This window comes from Oncorhynchus kisutch, unplaced genomic scaffold (genome assembly GCF_002021735.2).
Source record: "Oncorhynchus kisutch isolate 150728-3 unplaced genomic scaffold, Okis_V2 Okis02a-Okis13b_hom, whole genome shotgun sequence".
NCBI classification, from domain to species: Eukaryota; Metazoa; Chordata; class Actinopteri; order Salmoniformes; family Salmonidae; genus Oncorhynchus; species Oncorhynchus kisutch.
In genome coordinates this window covers 10,587,569-10,607,539 of record NW_022261979.1, presented here as the reverse complement: position 1 = coordinate 10,607,539, position 19,971 = coordinate 10,587,569, and the positions used below count along the sequence as shown (strand labels likewise).

General features: G+C 44.8%; 2 protein-coding genes across 2 annotated transcripts in view; one reads left to right on the top strand and one right to left on the bottom strand.

Annotated features, from left to right (window-relative positions):
• LOC116359340 (glycerol-3-phosphate dehydrogenase 1-like protein) overlaps window positions 1–17,437 on the bottom strand; it is a 30,281-nt gene extending 12,844 nt beyond the window's left edge. Inside the window, 4 exon segments of the mRNA XM_031812265.1 lie at window positions 13,733–13,758; window positions 13,761–13,872; window positions 14,668–14,845; window positions 16,825–17,437. Coding sequence (XP_031668125.1) covers window positions 13,733–13,758; window positions 13,761–13,872; window positions 14,668–14,845; window positions 16,825–16,868 — 360 coding nt within the window. The 5' untranslated portion in view covers window positions 16,869–17,437.
• A 2-nt stretch (window positions 17,438–17,439) lies between these two features.
• The window catches only part of LOC116359258 (uncharacterized), a 91,790-nt gene continuing 89,258 nt past the window's right edge, over window positions 17,440–19,971 (top strand). Inside the window, exon 1 of the mRNA XM_031811823.1 lies at window positions 17,440–17,904. Within this exon, the coding sequence (XP_031667683.1) occupies window positions 17,660–17,904 (245 nt within the window). The 5' untranslated portion in view covers window positions 17,440–17,659. The remainder of the gene's footprint in view (window positions 17,905–19,971) is intronic.

Below are 19,971 nucleotides of genomic sequence, written 5' to 3'. Positions count from 1 at the left end.
GCTACAGGATGCAAACTTCTGCCTGAAGAAGCTGGCCTTAGCTTTCCTGATTGACTGCGTGTATTGGTTCCGGACTTCCCTGAACAGTTGCATATCACGGGGACTATTCGATGCTATTGCAGTCCGCCACAGGATGTTTTTGTGCTGGTCGAGGGCAGTCAGGTCTGGGGTGAACCAAGGGCTGTATCTGTTCTTAGTTCTGCATTTTTTGAACGGAGCATGCTTATCTAAAATGGTGAGGAAGTTACTTTTAAAGAATGACCAGGCATCCTCAACTGACGGGATGAGGTCAATGTCCTTCCAGGATACCCGGGCCAGGTCGATTAGAAAGGCCTGCTCACAGAAGTGTTTTAGGGAGCGTTTGACAGTGATGAGGGGTGGTCGTTTGACTGCGGCTCCGTAGCGGATACAGGCAATGAGGCAGTGATCGCTGAGATCCTGGTTGAAGACAGCGGAGGTGTATTTGGAGGGCCAGTTGGTCAGGATGACGTCTATGAGGGTGCCCTTGTTTACAGAGTTAGGGTTGTACCTGGTGGGTTCCTTGATGATTTGTGTGAGATTGAGGGCATCTAGCTTAGATTGTAGGACTGGCGGGGTGTTAAGCATATCCCAGTTTAGGTCACCTAACAGAACAAACTCTGAAGCTAGATGGGGGGCGATCAATTCACAAATGGTGTCCAGGGCACAGCTGGGAGCTGAGGGGGGTCGGTAGCAGGCGGCAACCGTGAGAGACTTATTTCTGGAGAGAGTAATTTTCAAAATTAGTAGTTCGAACTGTTTGGGTATGGACCTGGAAAGTATGACATTACTTTGCAGGCTATCTCTGCAGTAAACTGCAACTCCTCCCCCTTTGGCAGTTCTATCTTGACGGAAGATGTTATAGTTGGGTATGGAAATCTCTGAATTTTTGGTGGCCTTCCTGAGCCAGGATTCAGACACAGCAAGGACATCAGGGTTAGCAGAGTGTGCTAAAGCAGTGAGTAAAACAAACTTAGGGAGGAGGCTTCTGATGTTGACATGCATGAAACCAAGGCTTTTTCGATCACAGAAGTCAACAAATGAGGGTGCCTGGGGACATGCAGGGCCTGGGTTTACCTCCACATCACCCGCGGAACAGAGAAGGAGTAGTATGAGGGTGCGGCTAAAGGCTATCAAAACTGGTCGCCTAGAGCGTTGGGGACAGAGAATAAGAGGAGCAGGTTTCTGGGCATGGTAGAATATATTCAGGGCATAATGCGCAGACAGGGGTATGGTGGGGTGCGGGTACAGCGGAGGTAAGCCCAGGCACTGGGTGATGATGAGAGAGGTTGTATCTCTGGACATGCTGGTAGTAATGGGTGAGGTCACCGCATGTGTGGGAGGTGGGACAAAGGAGTTATCAGGGGCATGAAGAGTGGAACTAGGGGCTCCATTGTGAACTAAAACAATGATAACTAACCTGAACAACAGTATACAAGGCATATTGACATTTGAGAGAAACATACAGCGAGGCATGCAGTAATCACAGGTGTTGAATTGGGAAAGCTAGCTAAAACAGTAGGTGAGACAACAGCTAATCAGCTAGCACAACAACAGCAGGTAAAATGGCGTAGACTAGGCAACGGGGCCAACAGATAAAACAAACAAGCAGAATGGAGTAGCGTGATTAATGGACAGTCCAGCGTGCATCAGCTATGTAGCCAAGAGATCAGTGTCCAGGGGGCAGCGGTGGATGGGGCAGGGAAGCTGGACTGGCGAGTGTTATCCAGGTTGAAAAAACTAACAATGACTAAATAGCTTGTAGCTAGTTAGCTGGTTAGCTTCTGGAGGTTCTTGAGTGTGTTCTAAAAATAAAAAAATAATAGCGATTCCGTATCACATTGGGTGAGGCAGGTTTCCGGAAGGTATAAACAAATTAAAAGTCAAAAGAGATAGAAAGTAAATATGGGTCCGGTAAGCGTTTGGGCCGCGGCGATTCAGGCGGTTAGCAGGCCTGTGCTAACAAGCTAACAGTTTGTAGGCCCGGGCTAGACAAGGTAGCAGTTAGCGGACCGGAGCTGGACAAGCTAGCAGTTAGCAGGCCGAATTAGCAAGCAGGGAGATAGTGAGGGCTAGAGAGTTAGCCTTTGGGGGACGTCGCGATGGGGTGAGTCTGTTTATTCCTCTTCATGCGATGACATCGATAGACCGGTCGTGGGCCCGGGTATTGTAGCTCAGGAGTATGCTACGGTGGTAGCACAGGTGCTACGGCCGGGCTAGCTTCAAGCTAAGTGGGTGGAAACGCTAGCCAGGAGTAACCCGGGGTTGCGGTTTAGCTAGATAGCTAGTTGCTGAAAAATCCAGCTGAAAGATGTTCCGTTTGCGGTGGGAATCCGGGGAAGAGGTAGGTCCGTAAATAGGTCCGTTATGCTCTGGTTAGAGTCGCGTTGTACGAACAGGTGAGAGCTTTCCGAACTACAGGTTAGCTGATGACCGGTTAGCTGAAGACCGCTAGCATACCCGCTGGTTAGCTGGCTAGCTTCAGTTGAGGGGTCCCGAAGTAAATATAAATACTTTAGGAATTTAGGAAAAATAGCTACATTGGGTGAGTCGGGTTGCAGGAGAGTATTTGGAAGCTTAGGTTTAGCAAAATGTTTTCAAAGAGATATGTGGAGAAAATATGTAAAAATATGTAAAAAAACGAAAAAGAAACGATAAATACAGGGACACGACAGGACAGGACGACTTACTGCTACGCCATCTTGGTTACGAGTGAGAGGTGTTACTAGTGTTTAGTGTTTAGTGAGAGGTGTTACTAGTGTTTAGTGAGAGGTGTTACTAGTGGCTAGTGAGAGGTGTTACTAGTGTTTAGTGAGAGGTGTTATTGGTGTTTAGTGTTTAGTGAGAGGTGTTACTAGTGTTTAGTGGTTAGTGGTTAGTGAGAGGTGTTACTAGTGGTTAGTGAGAGGTGTTACTAGTGTTTAGTGAGAGGTGTTACTAGTGTTTAGTGGTTAGTGAAAGGTGTTACTAGTGTTTAGTGGTTAGTGAGAGGTGTTACTAGTGTTTAGTGAGAGGTGAGAGGTGTTACTAGTGTTTAGTGAGAGGTGTTACTAGTGTTTAGTGAGAGGTGTTACTAGTGTTTAGTGAGAGGTGTTACTAGTGTTTAGTGTTTAGTGAGAGGTGTTACTAGTGTTTAGTGTTTAGTGAGATGTGTTATTAGTGTTTAGTGAGAGGTGTTACTAGTGGTTAGTGAGAGGTGTTACTAGTGGTTAGTGAGAGGTGTTACTAGTGTTTAGTGAGAGGTGTTACTAGTGTTTAGTGTTTAGTGAGAGGTGTTACTAGTGTTTAGTGTTTAGTGAGAGGTGTTACTAGTGTTTAGTGTTTAGTGAGATGTGTTATTAGTGTTTAGTGAGAGGTGTTACTAGTGGTTAGTGAGAGGTGTTACTAGTGGTTAGTGAGAGGTGTTACTAGTGGTTAGTGAGAGGTGTTACTAGTGTTTAGTGAGAGGTGTTACTAGTGTTTAGTGAGAGGTGTTACTAGTGGTTAGTGAGAGGTGTTACTAGTGGTTAGTGAGAGGTGTTACTAGTGGTTAGTGAGAGGTGTTACTAGTGTTTAGTGTTTAGTGAGAGGTGTTACTAGTGTTTAGTGGTTAGTGAGAGGTGTTACTAGTGTTTAGTGGTTAGTGAGAGGTGTTACTAGTGGTTAGTGAGAGGTGTTACTAATGGTTAGTGAGAGGTGTTACTAGTGGTTAGTGAGAGGTGTTACTAGTGGTTAGTGAGAGGTGTTACTAGTGTTTAGTGAGACGTGTTACTAGTGGTTAGTGAGAGGTGTTACTAGTGGTTAGTGAGAGGTGTTACTAGTGGTTAGTGAGAGGTGTTACTAGTGGTTAGTGAGAGGTGTTACTAGTGTTTAGTGGTTAGTGAGAGGTGTTACTAGTGTTTAGTGGTTAGTGGTTAGTGAGAGGTGTTACTAGTGGTTAGTGAGAGGTGTTACTAGTGTTTAGTGTTTAGTGAGAGGTGTTACTAGTGTTTAGTGTTTAGTGAGAGGTGTTACTAGTGTTTAGTGGTTAGTGAGAGGTGTTACTAGTGTTTAGTGAGAGGTGTTACTAGTGTTTAGTGGTTAGTGAGAGGTGTTACTAGTGGTTAGTGAGAGGTGTTACTAGTGGTTAGTGAGAGGTGTTACTAGTGGTTAGTGAGAGGTGTTACTAGTGGTTAGTGAGAGGTGTTACTAGTGGTTAGTGAGAGGTGTTACTAGTGGTTAGTGAGAGGTGTTACTAGTGGTTAGTGAGAGGTGGTTACTAGTGTTTAGTGAGAGGTGAGAGGTGTTACTAGTGTTTAGTGGTTAGTGAGAGGTGTTACTAGTGTTTAGTGGTTAGTGAGAGGTGTTACTAGTGTTTAGTGTTTAGTGAGAGGTGTTACTAGTGTTTAGTGTTTAGTGAGAGGTGTTACTAGTGTTTAGTGAGAGGTGTTACTAGTGTTTAGTGAGAGGTGTTACTAGTGTTTAGTGTTTAGTGAGAGGTGTTACTAGTGTTTAGTGTTTAGTGAGATGTGTTATTAGTGTTTAGTGAGAGGTGTTACTAGTGGTTAGTGAGAGGTGTTACTAGTGGTTAGTGAGAGGTGTTACTAGTGTTTAGTGAGAGGTGTTACTAGTGGTTAGTGAGAGGTGTTACTAGTGGTTAGTGAGAGGTGTTACTAGTGGTTAGTGAGAGGTGTTACTAGTGTTTAGTGAGAGGTGAGAGGTGTTACTATGTTTAGTGGTTAGTGAGAGGTGTTACTAGTGTTTAGTGGTTAGTGAGAGGTGTTACTAGTGTTTAGTGTTTAGTGAGAGGTGTTACTAGTGTTTAGTGTTTAGTGAGAGGTGTTACTAGTGTTTAGTGGTTAGTGAGAGGTGTTACTAGTGTTTAGTGGTTAGTGAGAGGTGTTACTAGTGTTTAGTGGTTAGTGAGAGGTGTTACTAGTGGTTAGTGAGAGGTGTTACTAGTGTTTAGTGTTTAGTGAGAGGTGTTACTAGTGTTTAGTGTTTAGTGAGAGGTGTTACTAGTGTTTAGTGGTTAGTGAGAGGTGTTACTAGTGGTTAGTGAGAGGTGTTACTAGTGGTTAGTGAGAGGTGTTACTAGTGGTTAGTGAGAGGTGTTACTAGTGGTTAGTGAGAGGTGTTACTAGTGGTTAGTGAGAGGTGTTACTAGTGTTTAGTGTTTAGTGAGAGGTGTTACTAGTGTTTAGTGGTTAGTGAGAGGTGTTACTAGTGTTTAGTGAGAGGTGAGAGGTGTTACTAGTGTTTAGTGTTTAGCGAGAGGTGTTACTAGTGTTTAGTGGTTAGTGAGAGGTGTTACTAGTGTTTAGTGGTTAGTGAGAGGTGTTACTAGTGGTTAGTGAGAGGTGTTACTAGTGGTTAGTGAGAGGTGTTACTAGTGGTTAGTGAGAGGTGTTACTAGTGGTTAGTGAGAGTGTTACTAGTGGTTAGTGAGAGGTGTTACTAGTGTTTAGTGGTTAGTGAGAGGTGTTACTAGTGGTTAGTGAGAGGTGTTACTAGTGTTAGTGGTTAGTGAGAGGTGTTACTAGTGGTTAGTGAGAGGTGTTACTAGTGTTTAGTGTTTAGTGAGAGGTGTTACTAGTGTTTAGTGGTTAGTGAGAGGTGTTACTAGTGTTTAGTGAGAGGTGTTACTAGTGTTTAGTGGTTAGTGAGAGGTGTTACTAGTGGTTAGTGAGAGGTGTTACTAGTGGTTAGTGAGAGGTGTCACTAGTGGTTAGTGAGAGGTGTTACTAGTGGTTAGTGAGAGGTGTTACTAGTGGTTAGTGAGAGGTGTTACTAGTGGTTAGTGAGAGGTGTTACTAGTGGTTAGTGAGAGGTGTTACTAGTGGTTAGTGAGAGGTGTTACTAGTGGTTAGTGAGAGGTGTTACTAGTGGTTAGTGAGAGGTGTTACTAGTGGTTAGTGAGAGGTGTTACTAGTGGTTAGTGAGAGGTGTTACTAGTGGTTAGTGGTTAGTGAGAGGTGTTACTAGTGGTTAGTGAGAGGTGTTACTAGTGGTTAGTGAGAGGTGTTACTAGTGGTTAGTGAGAGGTGTTACTAGTGGTTAGTGAGAGGTGTTACTAGTGGTTAGTGAGAGGTGTTACTGGTGGTTAGTGAGAGGTGTTACTAGTGGTTAGTGAGAGGTGTTACTAGTGGTTAGTGAGAGGTGTTACTAGTGGTTAGTGAGAGGTGTTACTAGTGGTTAGTGAGAGGTGTTACTAGTGGTTAGTGAGAGGTGTTACTAGTGGTTAGTGAGAGGTGTTACTAGTGGTTAGTGAGAGGTGTTACTAGTGGTTAGTGAGAGGTGTTACTAGTGGTTAGTGAGAGGTGTTACTAGTGGTTAGTGAGAGGTGTTACTAGTGGTTAGTGAGAGGTGTTACTAGTGGTTAGTGAGAGGTGTTACTAGTGGTTAGTGAGAGGTGTTACTTGTGGTTAGTGAGAGGTGTTACTAGTGGTTAGTGGTTAGTGAGAGGTGTTACTAGTGGTTAGTGAGAGGTGTTACTAGTGGTTAGTGAGAGGTGTTACTAGTGGTTAGTGAGAGGTGTTACTAGTGGTTAGTGAGAGGTGTTACTAGTGGTTAGTGAGAGGTGTTACTAGTGGTTAGTGAGAGGTGTTACTAGTGGTTAGTGAGAGGTGTTACTAGTGGTTAGTGAGAGGTGTTACTAGTGGTTAGTGAGAGGTGTTACTAGTGGTTAGTGAGAGGTGTTACTAGTGGTTAGTGAGAGGTGTTACTAGTGGTTAGTGAGAGGTGTTACTAGTGGTTAGTGAGAGGTGTTACTAGTGGTTAGTGAGAGGTGTTACTAGTGGTTAGTGAGAGGTGTTACTAGTGGTTAGTGAGAGGTGTTACTAGTGGTTAGTGAGAGGTGTTACTAGTGTTTAGTGAGAGGTGTTACTAGTGGTTAGTGGTTAGTGAGAGGTGTTACTAGTGGTTAGTGAGAGGTGTTACTAGTGTTTAGTGTTTAGTGAGAGGTGTTACTAGTGTTTAGTGGTTAGTGAGAGGTGTTACTAGTGGTTAGTGAGAGGTGTTACTAGTGGTTAGTGAGAGGTGTTACTAGTGGTTAGTGAGAGGTGTTACTAGTGGTTAGTGAGAGGTGTTACTGGTGGTTAGTGAGAGGTGTTACTAGTGTTTAGTGAGAGGTGTTACTAGTGTTTAGTGAGAGGTGTTACTAGTGTTTAGTGTTTAGTGAGAGGTGTTACTAGTGTTTAGTGGTTAGTGAGAGGTGTTACTAGTGGTTAGTGGAAGAGGTGGTTGACTTATGTGGAGTGGTAGTGAGAGGTGGTTACTAGTGGTTAGTGAGAAGGTGTTACTAGTGGTTAGTGAGAGGGTGTTACTAGTGGTTAGTGAGAGGTGTGTACTCAGTGGGTTAGTGAGAGGTGTTATAGTGTTTAGTGAGAGGTGTTACTCAGGGGGTTAGTGGAGAGGTGTTACTAGTGTTTAGTGGAGAGGTGTTACTAGTGTTTAGTGAGAGGTTGTTACTAGTGGTTAGTGAGAGGTGTTACCTAGTTGGTTAGTGTTAGTGAGAGGTTGTTACTAGTGGGTTAGTGGTAGGATGTTAAGTGAGCTAGGTTGTTACTAGTGGTTAGTGAGAGGTGTTACTAAGTGGTTAATGCGAGGTGTTACTAGTGGTTAGTGAGAGGTGTTAACCTAGTGGTTAGTCGAGATGTGTTACTAGTGGTTAGTGAGAGGTGTTACTAGTGTTTAGTGAGAGGTGTTACTAGTGGTTAGTGAGAGGTTACTAGTGGGGTTAGTGAGAGGTGTTACTAGTGGTTAGTGAGAGGTTTACTAGTGTGTTAGTGAGAGGTGTTACTAGTGGTTAGTGAGAGGTGGTTACTAGTGGTTAGTGAGAGGTGTTACTAGTGGTTATGAGAGGTGTTACTATGGTTAGTGAGAGGTGTTACTAGTGTTAGTGAGAGGTGTTACTAGTGGTTAGTGAGAGTGTTACTAGTGGTTAGTGAGAGGTGTTACTAGTGGTTAGTGAGAGGTGTTACTAGTGTTTAGTGAGAGGTGTTACTAGTGGTTAGTGAGAGGTGTTTACTAGTGGTTAGTGAGAGGTGTTACTATGTTTAGTGAGAGGTGTACTAGTGGTTAGTGAGAGGTGTTACTAGTGGTTAGTGAGAGGTGTTACTAGTGTTTAGTGAGAGGTGTTACTAGTGGTTAGTGAGAGGTGGTTACTAGTGGTTAGTGAGAGGTGTTACTAGTGTTAGTGAGAGGTTGTTACTAGTGGTTAGTGAGAGGTGTTACTAGTGGTTAGTGAGAGGTGTTACTAGTGTTAGTGAGAGGTGTTACTAGTGGTTAGTGAGAGGTGTTACTAGTGGTTAGTGAGAGGTGTTACTAGTGGTAGTGAGAGGTGTACTAGTGGTTAGTGAGAGGTGTTACTAAGTGGTTAGTGAGAGGTGTTTACTAGTGGTTAGTGAGAGGTGTTACTAGTGTTTTAGTGGTTAGTGAGAGGTGTTACTAGTGGTTTAGTGAGAGGTGTTCTAGTGGTTAGTGAAGAGGTGTTACTAGTGGTTAGTGAGAGGTGTTAACTAGTGGTAGTGGGAGGTGTTACTAGTGGTTAGTGAAGGTGTTACTAGTGGTTAGTGGTTAGTGAGAGGTGTTACTAGTGTTGTGAGAGGTGTTACTAGTGGTTAGTGGTTAGTGAGAGGTGTTACTAGTGGTAGTGAGAGGTGTTACTAGTGGTTAGTGGGAGGGGTTACTAGTGGTTAGTGCAGAGGTTGTACTAGTGTTTTAGTGGTTAGTGAGAGGTGGTTTACTAGTGGTTAGTGAGAGGTGTTACTAGTGGTTCGTGGCGGTTAGTGAAGGGGTTACGAGTTGAGTTAGTGAGAGGTGTTACTAGTGGTTAGTGGGAGGTGTTACTAGTGGTTAGTGAGAGGTGTTACTAGTGGTTAGTGTTAGTGGGAGAGGTGTTACTAGTGGTTTAGTGAGAGGTGTTACTAGTGGTTAGTGGTTAGTGAGAGGTGTTACTAGTGGTTAGTGAGAGGTGTTACTAGTGGTTAGTGAGAGGTGTTACTAGTGGTTAGTGAGAGGTGTTACTAGTGGTTAGTGAGAGGTGTTACTAGTGGTTAGTGGTTAGTGAGAGGTGTTACTAGTGGTTAGTGAGAGGTGTTACTAGTGGTTAGTGAGAGGTGTTACTAGTGGTTGGTGGTTAGTGAGAGGTGTTACTAGTGGTTAGTGAGAGGTGTTACTAGTGGTTAGTGAGAGGTGTTACTAGTGGTTAGTGAGAGGTGTTACTAGTGGTTAGTGAGAGGTGTTACTAGTGGTTAGTGAGAGGTGTTACTAGTGGTTAGTGAGAGGTGTTACTAGTGGTTAGTGAGAGGTGTTACTAGTGGTTAGTGAGAGGTGTTACTAGTGGTTAGTGAGAGGTGTTACTAGTGGTTAGTGAGAGGTGTTACTAGTGGTTAGTGAGAGGTGTTACTAGTGGTTAGTGAGAGGTGTTACTAGTGGTTAGTGAGAGGTGTTACTAGTGGTTAGTGAGAGGTGTTACTAGTGGTTAGTGAGAGGTGTTACTAGTGGTTAGTGGTTAGTGAGAGGTGTTACTAGTGGTTAGTGAGAGGTGTTACTAGTGGTTAGTGAGAGGTGTTACTAGTGGTTAGTGAGAGGTGTTACTAGTGTTTAGTGAGAGGTGTTACTAGTGGTTAGTGAGAGGTGTTACTAGTGGTTAGTGAGAGGTGTTACTAGTGGTTAGTGAGAGGTGTTACTAGTGGTTAGTGAGAGGTGTTACTAGTGGTTAGTGAGAGGTGTTACTAGTGGTTAGTGAGAGGTGTTACTAGTGGTTAGTGAGAGGTGTTACTAGTGGTTAGTGAGAGGTGTTACTAGTGGTTAGTGAGAGGTGTTACTAGTGGTTAGTGAGAGGTGTTACTAGTGTTTAGTGGTTAGTGAGAGGTGTTACTAGTGGTTAGTGGTTTACTAAGGTTTCTTTCTGTTTATTATGTGTTTGTTAGTAAAAAACATCCATTCAGAGACACACAGAGACATTCAGACTGCTGTCTCAACTCCACATATGAGGGCTTGTCACTGACAGACAGACCGAAAGAAAAGTCAGACAGACAGACAGACAGACAGACAGACACTACAGTAGATCCAGAGTAGGCTACTCTACTCCCTCTGATATTAGCCTTCTCTCTCCTGCAGACGTTAACTCCAATCTGGGACAGAGATGGGAGTACCGAGAGGAGAGCATATCATGTCCCCGCAAAACATCACTCTTGAAATATTCAAACATCATAAGCCAGACGTGGGAGTTTAGCTGCCCTGGAGAGAGACAGAACCAGCTGGTGACAGAAACAAACTAGGCCAAGCCAAGGCCCTGTGGACTTGTTTTCTAGACACACACTGACACAGAGGACAAACACTTCCTGAATAACTAGAACCCTGTAGAAGTAGTTGTAACTGATGGAAGACTAGACATCAATACATTAATAGATAGTAGAGAGAGAGGCTGAATAACTAGAACTCTGTAGAAGTAGTTGTAACTGATGGAAGACTAGACATCAATACATTAATAGATAGTAGAGAGAGAGGCTGAATAACTAGAACTCTGTAGAAGTAGTTGTAACTGATTGAAGACTAGACATCAATACATGAATAGATAGTAGAGAGAGAGGCTGAATAACTAGAACTCTGTAGAAGTAGTTGTAACTGATTGAAGACTAGACATCAATACATGAATAGATAGTAGAGAGAGAGGCTGAATAACTAGAACTCTGTAGAAGTAGTTGTAACTGATTGAAGACTAGGCATTAATACATTAATAGATAGTAAAGAGACAAGGCTGAATAAGAGCTTATTAAATTAATCCCAACACCATAATCGTCTGATTACATTCTTGGAGAACGGGAAGACTGCCCTCTCCAAAAAACAAATGAGCCTGTAGTTAATTATGTAGTAATAGTTTTACAAGCCTCTCCACTAAAATAAAGCTTCTCAAAATCCCCTGGCTCCTGAACCACACAAATTCCTCTTTACAAAGGCTCCGCTCTGGCCCAATCCAGAGGTTTAACACAAGGCCCTGCTCTGGCCCAATCCAGAGGTTTAACACAAGGCCCTGCTCTGGCCATATCCAGAGGTTTAACACAAGGCCCTGCTCTGGCCCAATCCAAAGGTTTAACACAAGGCCCCACTCTGGCCCAATCCAGAGGTTTAACACAAAGCCCTGCTCTGGCCCAATTCAAAGGTTTAACACAAGGCCCCGCTCTGGCCCAATCCAGAGGTTTAACACAAGGCCCCACTCTGGCCCAATCCAGAGGTTTAACACAAGGCCCTGCTCTGGCCCAATTCAAAGGTTTAACACAAGGCCCCGCTCTGGCCCAATCCAGAGGTTTAACACAAGGCCCTGCTCTGGCCCAATCCAGAGGTTTAACACAAGGCCCCACTCTGGCCCAATCCAGAGGTTTAACACAAGGCCCTGCTCTGGCCCAATTCAGAGGTTTAACACAAGGCCCCGCTCTGGCCCAATCCAGAGGTTTAACACAAGGACCCGCTCTGGCCCAATCCAGAGGTTTTAAAACAAGGCCCTGCTCTGAAAAACAGCTTCTATCTCAAGGCCATCAGACTGTTAAACAGCCACCACTAACATTGAGTGGCTGCTGCCAACACACTGACTCAACTCCAGCCACTTTAATAATGGGAATTGATGGGAAATGATGTAAAATATATCACTAGCCACTTTAAACAATGCTACCTAATATAATGTTTACATACCCTACATTATTCATCTCAAATGTATATGTATATACTGTACTCTATATCATCTACTGCATCTTTATGTAATACATGTATCACTAGCCACTTTAACTATGCCACTTTGTTTTACATACTCATCTCATATGTATATACTGTACTCGATACCATCTACTGTATCTTGCCTATGCTGCTCTGTACCATCACTCATTCATATATCCTTATGTACATATTCTTTATCCCCTTACACTGTGTATAAGACAGTAGTTTTGGAATTGTTAGCTAGATTACTTGTTGGTTATTACTGCATTGTCGGAACTAGAAGCACAAGCATTTCACTACACTCGCATTAACATCTGCTAACCATGTGTATGTGACAAATAACATTTGATTTGATTTGATTTGATTTGGGCCCAATCCAGAGGTTTACCACAAGGTCCCGCTCTGGCCCAATCCAGAGGTTTAACACAAGGCCCCGCTCTGGCCCAATCCAGAGGTTTAACACAAGGCCCCGCTCTGGCCCAATCCAGAGGTTTAACACAAGGCCCCGCTCTGGCCCAATCCAGAGGTTTAACACAAGGCCCCGCTCTGGCCCAATCCAGAGGTTTAACACAAGGCCCCGCTCTGGCCCAATCCAGAGGTTTAACACAAGGCCCCGCTCTGGCCCAATCCAGAGGTTTACCACAAGGCCCTGCTCTGGCCCAATCCAGAGGTTTAACACAAGGCCCTGCTCTGGCCCAATCCAGAGGTTTACCACAAGGCCCTGCTCTGGCCCAATCCAGAGGTTTAAAACAAGGCCCTGCTCTGGCCCAATCCAGAGGTTTAAAACAAGGCCCTGCTCTGGCCCAATCCAGAGGTTTAACACAAGGCCCTGCTCTGGCCCAATCCAGAGGTTTAACACAAGGCCCTGCTCTGGCCCAATCCAGAGGTTTAACACAAAAAGAGGAGAGAGAACCGTGACCCAGTTATAAAGCTGTTATAACTACATAATCTGATGTAAAAGATGGTTCTTTTTAATTGCATAAATGTATCACAGATCTAGGTAGAGCATGGCAGAGAGACCATATATATATATATATTTTTTTTTTCACCTTTATTTAACCAGGTAGGCAGGTAAATTCTCATTTACAATTGCGACCTGGCCAAGATAAAGCAAAGCAGTTCGACACATACAACGACACAGAGTTACACATGGAGTAAAACAAACATACAGTCAATAATGCAGTATAAACAAGTCTATATACAATGTGAGCAAATGAGGTGAGATAAGGGAGGTAAAGGCAAAAAAAAGGCCATGGTGGCAAAGTAAATACAATATAGCAAGTAAAACACTGGAATGGTAGATTTGAAGAATGTGCAAAGTAGAAATAAAAATAATGGGGTGCAAAGGAGCATATGAGCCATTAGCTAAATCAGCTCTTGTGGACTGCCTACGTAAACATTCAGCATCTAACCAAATTACACAAGATTTTAGTTTTGTGGTTTAATCGAGATATTTAAACAAAACAACCAGCCAAGAAACCCAATGGGTTTAACACTGAGGTCAGGACAGGTAGTGTTTTCTACCCTGCTGTCACTGAGGTCAGGACAGGTAGTGTTTTCTACCCTGCTGTCACTGAGGTCAGGACAGGTAGTGTTTTCTACCCTGCTGTCACTGAGGTCAGGACAGGTAGTGTTTTCTACCCTGCTGTCACTGAGGTCAAGACAGGCAGACTGGGACCAGAGTGGTTGGTGATGGTGTTAGTGAGGAGAAGCAGGAGGAGAACACTGAGAAATGACAGGGTTCCATATAGCCTTATAAGGAGAAGAACACTGAGAAATGACAGGGCTCCATATAGCCTTATAAGGAGGAGAACACTGAGAAATGACAGGGCTCCATAGAGCCTTATAAGGAGGAGAACACTGAGAAATGACAGGGTTCCATATAGCCTTATAAGGAGAAGAACACTGAGAAATGACAGGGCTCCATATAGCCTTATAAGGAGAAGAACACTGAGAAATGACAGGGCTCCATGGAGCCTTGTGTGTTTTAGGTTGGAGAGTAAACATAAGAGTAGGACGTTTGGTGGCGTGAAACTCTTACCTTAATGAGTGTGATTCCCCTGGCCTGGAGGAGACACAGCCCACCATCTCATCACACAGCTTCCTGATGAACTGGTGAGGAACCACGAACACTAGGAGGTCAGCCCCCTCAGCAGCATCCTGGAGCTGAGGAACAGCCACCTGTTGAGAGGGAAGGAGGGTGAGAGTGTGGGGGGGGGGGGGGTGAGAGAGAGAGGGAAGGAGGGTGAGAGAGAGAGAGAGAGAGAGGGAAGGAGGGTGAGAGAGAGAGAGAGAGAGGGAAGGAGGGTGAGAGAGAGAGAGAGAGAGAGAGAGAGAGGGAAGGAGGGTGAGAGAGAGAGAGAGAGAGAGAGAGAGAGAGAGAGAGAGAGAAGGAGGGTGAGAGAGAGAGAGAGAGAGAGAGAGAGAAGGAGGGTGAGAGAGAGAGAGAGAGAGAGAGAGAGAGAGAGAGAGAGAGAGAGAGAGAGAGGGAAGGAGGGTGAGAGAGAGAGAGAAGAGAGAGAGAGAGAGAGAGAGAGAGAGAGAGAGAGAGAGAGGGAAGGAGGGTGAGGGGGCATGAGAGCGAGAGAGAGAGAGGGAAGGAGGGTGAGAGGGGGCATGAGAGCGAGAGAGAGAGAGAGGAAAGGAGGGAAGGAGGGTGAGAGAGAGAGAGAGAGAGAGAGAGAGAGAGAGAGAGAGAGAGAGAGAGAGAGAGAGAGAGAGAGAGAGAGAGGGAAGGAGGGTGAGAGGGGGGGTGAGAGAGAGAAAAATAGAGAGAGGGAAGGAGGGTGAGAGAGAGAGGAGGGTGAGAGGGGGGTGAGAGAGAGGGAAGGAGGGTGAGAAAGAGAGAGGGGGGGTGGAGAGATAGAGAGGGGGTGGGTGGGTGGATGAGAGAGGGGGGGGGGGGGTTGGTGATGGTGTAAACTACAAGCTTTCAGTCTTTGTTTAAACTCATTTCTGTTCAGACAGTCCTCTTACCACGTTGTCAGGCAGTCTGTATCCAGGCAGGTACTTGACATTCTCATGGTCTGTGTTGATGATGTCTGTGAGATTCCTGCCATTCACGTTCTCCTCAAACACCCACATCTTGACTGTGGTGGCGAAACGCTGCAGGGCCTGAGCATTACTGCCGATTATCCTGGCAATGGCTGAACCCCTGTAGGGAACAAGAATCATCGATGTACATTACACTACTCTACAACTTACCATTTACCATCGTCCTGTGGCAAGAGACAATAGCAAAAACAATCTAAATTACTATCTTAACTGTTCACCATTATTTTAGAATGGGATAACCTAATAAAATTCAGTCTTGTCCTTTGTCAAGAAATTGCTCATGTCATAAACATTATCCTTTAAACATTATCCTACAGAAATGCATTGTCCTCCCCTCAACATAAGTGGATTCAAAACCCCACGTTGCTCTCCTACGTCTATGTTATACAATGGATCCGCGCTCGCCTCTGCGCCAGAGAGAGATATACCTAACGTTACATTGTAAGAGACAGACACTGGCAGCTAATGCTGCTCTATCTGGCCAGCTAGCCCTGTAACATCTATCTGACCAGCTAGCCCTGTAACATCTATCTGACCAGCTAGCCCTGTAACATCTATCTGACCAGCTAGCCCTGTAACATCTATCTGACCAGCTAGCCCTGTAACATCTATCTGACCAGCTAGCCCTGTAACATCTATCTGGCCAGCTAGCCCTGTAACATCTATCTGACCAGCTAGCCCTGTAACATCTATCTGACCAGCTAGCCCTGTAACATCTATCTGACCAGCTAGCCCTGTAACATCTATCTGACCAGCTAGCCCTGTAACATCTATCTGACCAGCTAGCCCTGTAACATATATCTGACCAGCTAGCCCTGTAACATCTATCTGACCAGCTAGCCCTGTAACATCTATCTGACCAGCTAGCCCTGTAACATCTATCTGACCAGCTAGCCCTGTAACATCTATCTGACCAGCTAGCCCTGTAACATCTACCTGACCAGCTAGCCCTGTAACATCTATCTGACCAGCTAGCCCAGTAACATCTATCTGACCAGCTAGCCCTGTAACATCTATCTGACCATCTAGCCCTGTAACATCTATCTGACCAGCTAGCCCTGTAACATCTATCCGACCAGCTAGCCCTGTAACATCTATCTGACCAGCTAGCCCTGTAACATCTATCTGACCAGCTAGCCCTGTAACATCTATCTGACCAGCTAGCCCTGTAACATCTATCTGGCCAGCTAGCCCTGTAACATCTATCTGACCAGCTAGCCCTGTAACATCTATCTGACCATCTAGCCCTGTAACATCTATCTGACCAGCTAGCCCTGTAACATCTATCTGACCAGCTAGCCCTGTAACATCTATCTGACCAGCTAGCCCTGTAACATCTATCTGACCAGCTAGCCCAGTAACATCTATCCGACCAGCTAGCCCAGTAACATCTATCCGGCCAGCTAGCCCTGTAACATCTATCCGGCCAGCTAGCCCTGTAACATCTATCCGACCAGCTAGCCCTGTAACATCTATCCGACCAGCTAGCCCTGTAACATCTATCCGACCAGCTAGCCCTGTAACATCTATCTGACCAGCTAGCCCTGTAACATCTATCTGACCAGCTAGCCCTGTAACATCTATCTGACCAGCTAGCCCTGTAACATCTATCTGGCCAGCTAGCCCTGTAACATCTATCTGACCAGCTAGCCCTGTAACATCTATCTGACCAGCTAGCCCTGTAACATCTATCTGACCAGCTAGCCCTGTAACATCTATCTGACCAGCTAGCCCTGTAACATCTATCTGACCAGCTAGCCCTGTAACATCTATCTGACCAGCTAGCCCTGTAACATCTATCTGACCAGCTAGCCCTGTAACATCTATCTGACCAGCTAGCCCAGTAACATCTATCTGACCAGCTAGCCCAGTAACATCTATCTGACCAGCTAGCCCTGTAACATCTATCTGACCAGCTAGCCCTGTAACATCTATCTGACCAGCTAGCCCTGTAACATCTATTTGACCAGCTAGCCCTGTAACATCTATCTGACCATCTAGCCCATCTATCTGACCATCTCTATAGATTGCATGTCATCGACAGGAGCAACAGTGATCATTGACAGTGACTGGACTCACCAGTTTCCAGAGCCGACAATGCACACTTTCAGAGGCGACGCCATTTGGAGATGTTTCCTATATGTTTCTGGAGAAGAAACTGTTCAAAAATGTACTGATTCCGAAGATATAGGTAACTAGTGACAGATGATATGAGGAGAGGAGACAGGAGAGCGCCTCTAAGCGACTACAGACTAAACTACTGTAAATGACATCATCAAGGAGATGCCGCACAGGAGGATTCTGGGATTACGAGTTTTTTTTATGTTAGTTACAATTAGCAGATGGAAATTGAGTAGCCTATTTCAGATGTCTGTCCCCTGATAAATTGCAAGACAATTGTTGCAATGTTTACTAATGTCTCTCTTCTGGAAGAAATTCATGAAGAATATGAATTGAATAGCCTTACATTTTCATATCAAATAGGCTAAATGACATAGTCCTATTTTTTTACCTATTCGAAATGAAATATTGAATATCTCACTTAATGAGATATTGTGAATCCGTGTGTTCTCAGCGATGATGCATATAGCCCTGTATTCTAGAGGTACATCGGTATCGTGGTTGGCTGGGAGTCAAAGGGAGTGACCATCCCGGGATTTCCAGTAGAAAAAAAAACGCAGAAACGTCAGAGCCACACACCAACACCGCAGCAAGACACGGAATACCCCTCTTCTCCTCTCTCTTCTTCTCTCGGCATAAGTCAGTACAGGGGTCCATATTCTCCAAGAAGCTGCACTAACGGAGAATGTGGTCATCACCCTGTTCTGGAATCTCCACTGCATTCGATCTTCTTCTCGTTCGGTTTTCCACCTTCTAAAACAAGATAATCTTATTTTGAGCTTAAATCTCAACTATGGACAAGCACCCAGGCTCCAACACGATCAACCCCGCATCCTACCATGGGAATCCGGCCGCACGGTGTTCGGACCGAGGAGTCGGCGGTCCGTGTCCGCACAGCCTGGGCTCAGAGGCAGGCACCGCAGGCAGCCGTGGTGGGGTGTCCGGGGACAGCGCGTCCACTACGCATCAAACCCACAAGCGGCGCCTGGAGGGGGTCCTCAATAAATACACCAACCTGCTACAGGGATGGCAGAACAGGTACAGTAGCCTATTCAGGGGGTCTAGCTCTGGTCCAAGAAGTTATACGCGGACGCACACTAACGCCGTAGAACAGGCGTAGTTTTATAGTGGTTATTAGCCGAGTTTGGTGCCATTGTTGATCAGTTGTGTCTGCTCGAAAGTCATCTCATTTCACACATATATTTTTTAAAATCTCATTTAATCTTATCTATTCATAACAAGTTCGCTTCGATATTAAATATTCATCTTATCTATTTCATTTTCACCAATTTTTTTCGTATCTTATCACATCTATTGATAACAGAAGTTACCAAAAAGGGGGGGCGGGGCAGATCACATTCGCCGTCATTGATCAGCTGATTGATGAAGATGTCATAACGCACAGGATGTTTCCATTGGAAGAACTGAACCGAGAGGAGCGTCGCTTTGCGTTGCTGCACGACAAGGCATTTTTCCGTCCCGTTGCCGTGTTTACTAAAACACCGTTGTTGTTGTTGGCAAGTGATGACAATTAACATAATATATAAATACTGTTTTCATGTTCTATTCAGCTCTGTTCTATTCTATAGTTTAGTGAATTATTTGTGAAGTGGTCGCACTGCCTTCCGTCATGAAAGCTGTCATTGAGTTCATAGAGATAAGGCACTGAGACAGGACGCTTAATAAATACTGTAACATGAAGGCGGACTCAGACAGGAACAGGGTTTCGCTGATATAGTGGAACAGTTGTTTTGGAATGATTTCATGTTCAGAGCCAGATGGTCCCAGGCTGTGGGAGAGTTCCAGGGTGATAGGTTGACAGTCTGCGATGGGGGACAACAACAGACTCTATTTCACTGTCCTTTGCATTCCCTATTACTGAACTCATTCAGAGTGAATAGACCTTTTTACACTTGTTCAGTAGACCTGTCTACCAACACACAGGCCCTATTCCCTTCATAGTGCACTACCTTAGACCAGAGCCCTATTCCCTATATAGTGCACTACTTTAGACCAGGACCCTATTCCCTTCATAGTGCACTACCTTAGACCAGAGCCCTATTCCCTTCATAGTGCACTACCTTAGACCAGAGCCCTATTCCCTTCATAGTGCACTACCTTAGACCATGACCCTATTCCCTACATAGTGCACTACATTAGACCAGGGCCCTATTCCCTATATAGTGCACTACTTTAGACCAGAGCCCTATTCCCTTCATAGTGCACTACCTTAGACCAGGACCCTATTCCCTATATAGTGCACTACTTTAGACCAGAGCCCTATTCCCTATATAGTGCACTACTTTAGACCAGAGCCCTATTCCCTATATAGTGCACTACTTTAGACCAGAGCCCTATTCCCTATATAATGCACTACCTTAGACCAGGACCCTATTCCCTATATAGTGCACTACTTTAGACCAGGACCCTATTCCCTATATAGTGCACTACTTTAGACCAGAGCCCTATTCCCTATATAGTGCACTACTTTAGACCAGAGCCCTATTCCCTATATAGTGCACTACTTTAGACCAGAGCCCTATTCCCTATATAATGCACTACCTTAGACCAGGACCCTATTCCCTATATAGTGCACTACTTTAGACCAGGACCCTATTCCCTATATAGTGCACTACTTTAGACCAGGACCCTATTCCCTATATAGTGCACTACTTTAGACCAGGACCCTATTCCCTATATAGTGCACTACTTTAGACCAGAGCCCTATTCCCTTCATAGTGCACTACCTTAGACCAGGACCCTATTCCCTATATAGTGCACTACTTTAGACCAGAGCCCTATTCCCTTCATAGTGCACTACCTTAGACCAGGACCCTGTTCCCTATATAGTGCACTACATTAGACCAGGGCCCTATTCCCTATATAGTGCACTACTTTAGACCAGAGCCCTATTCCCTATATAGTGCACTACTTTAGACCAGAGCCCTATTCCCTATATAATGCACTACCTTAGACCAGGACCCTATTCCCTACATAGTGCACTACTTTAGACCAGGGCCCTATTCCCTATATAGTGCACTACTTTAGACCAGAGCCCTATTCCCTATATAGTGCACTACTTTAGACCAGAGCCCTATTCCCTAT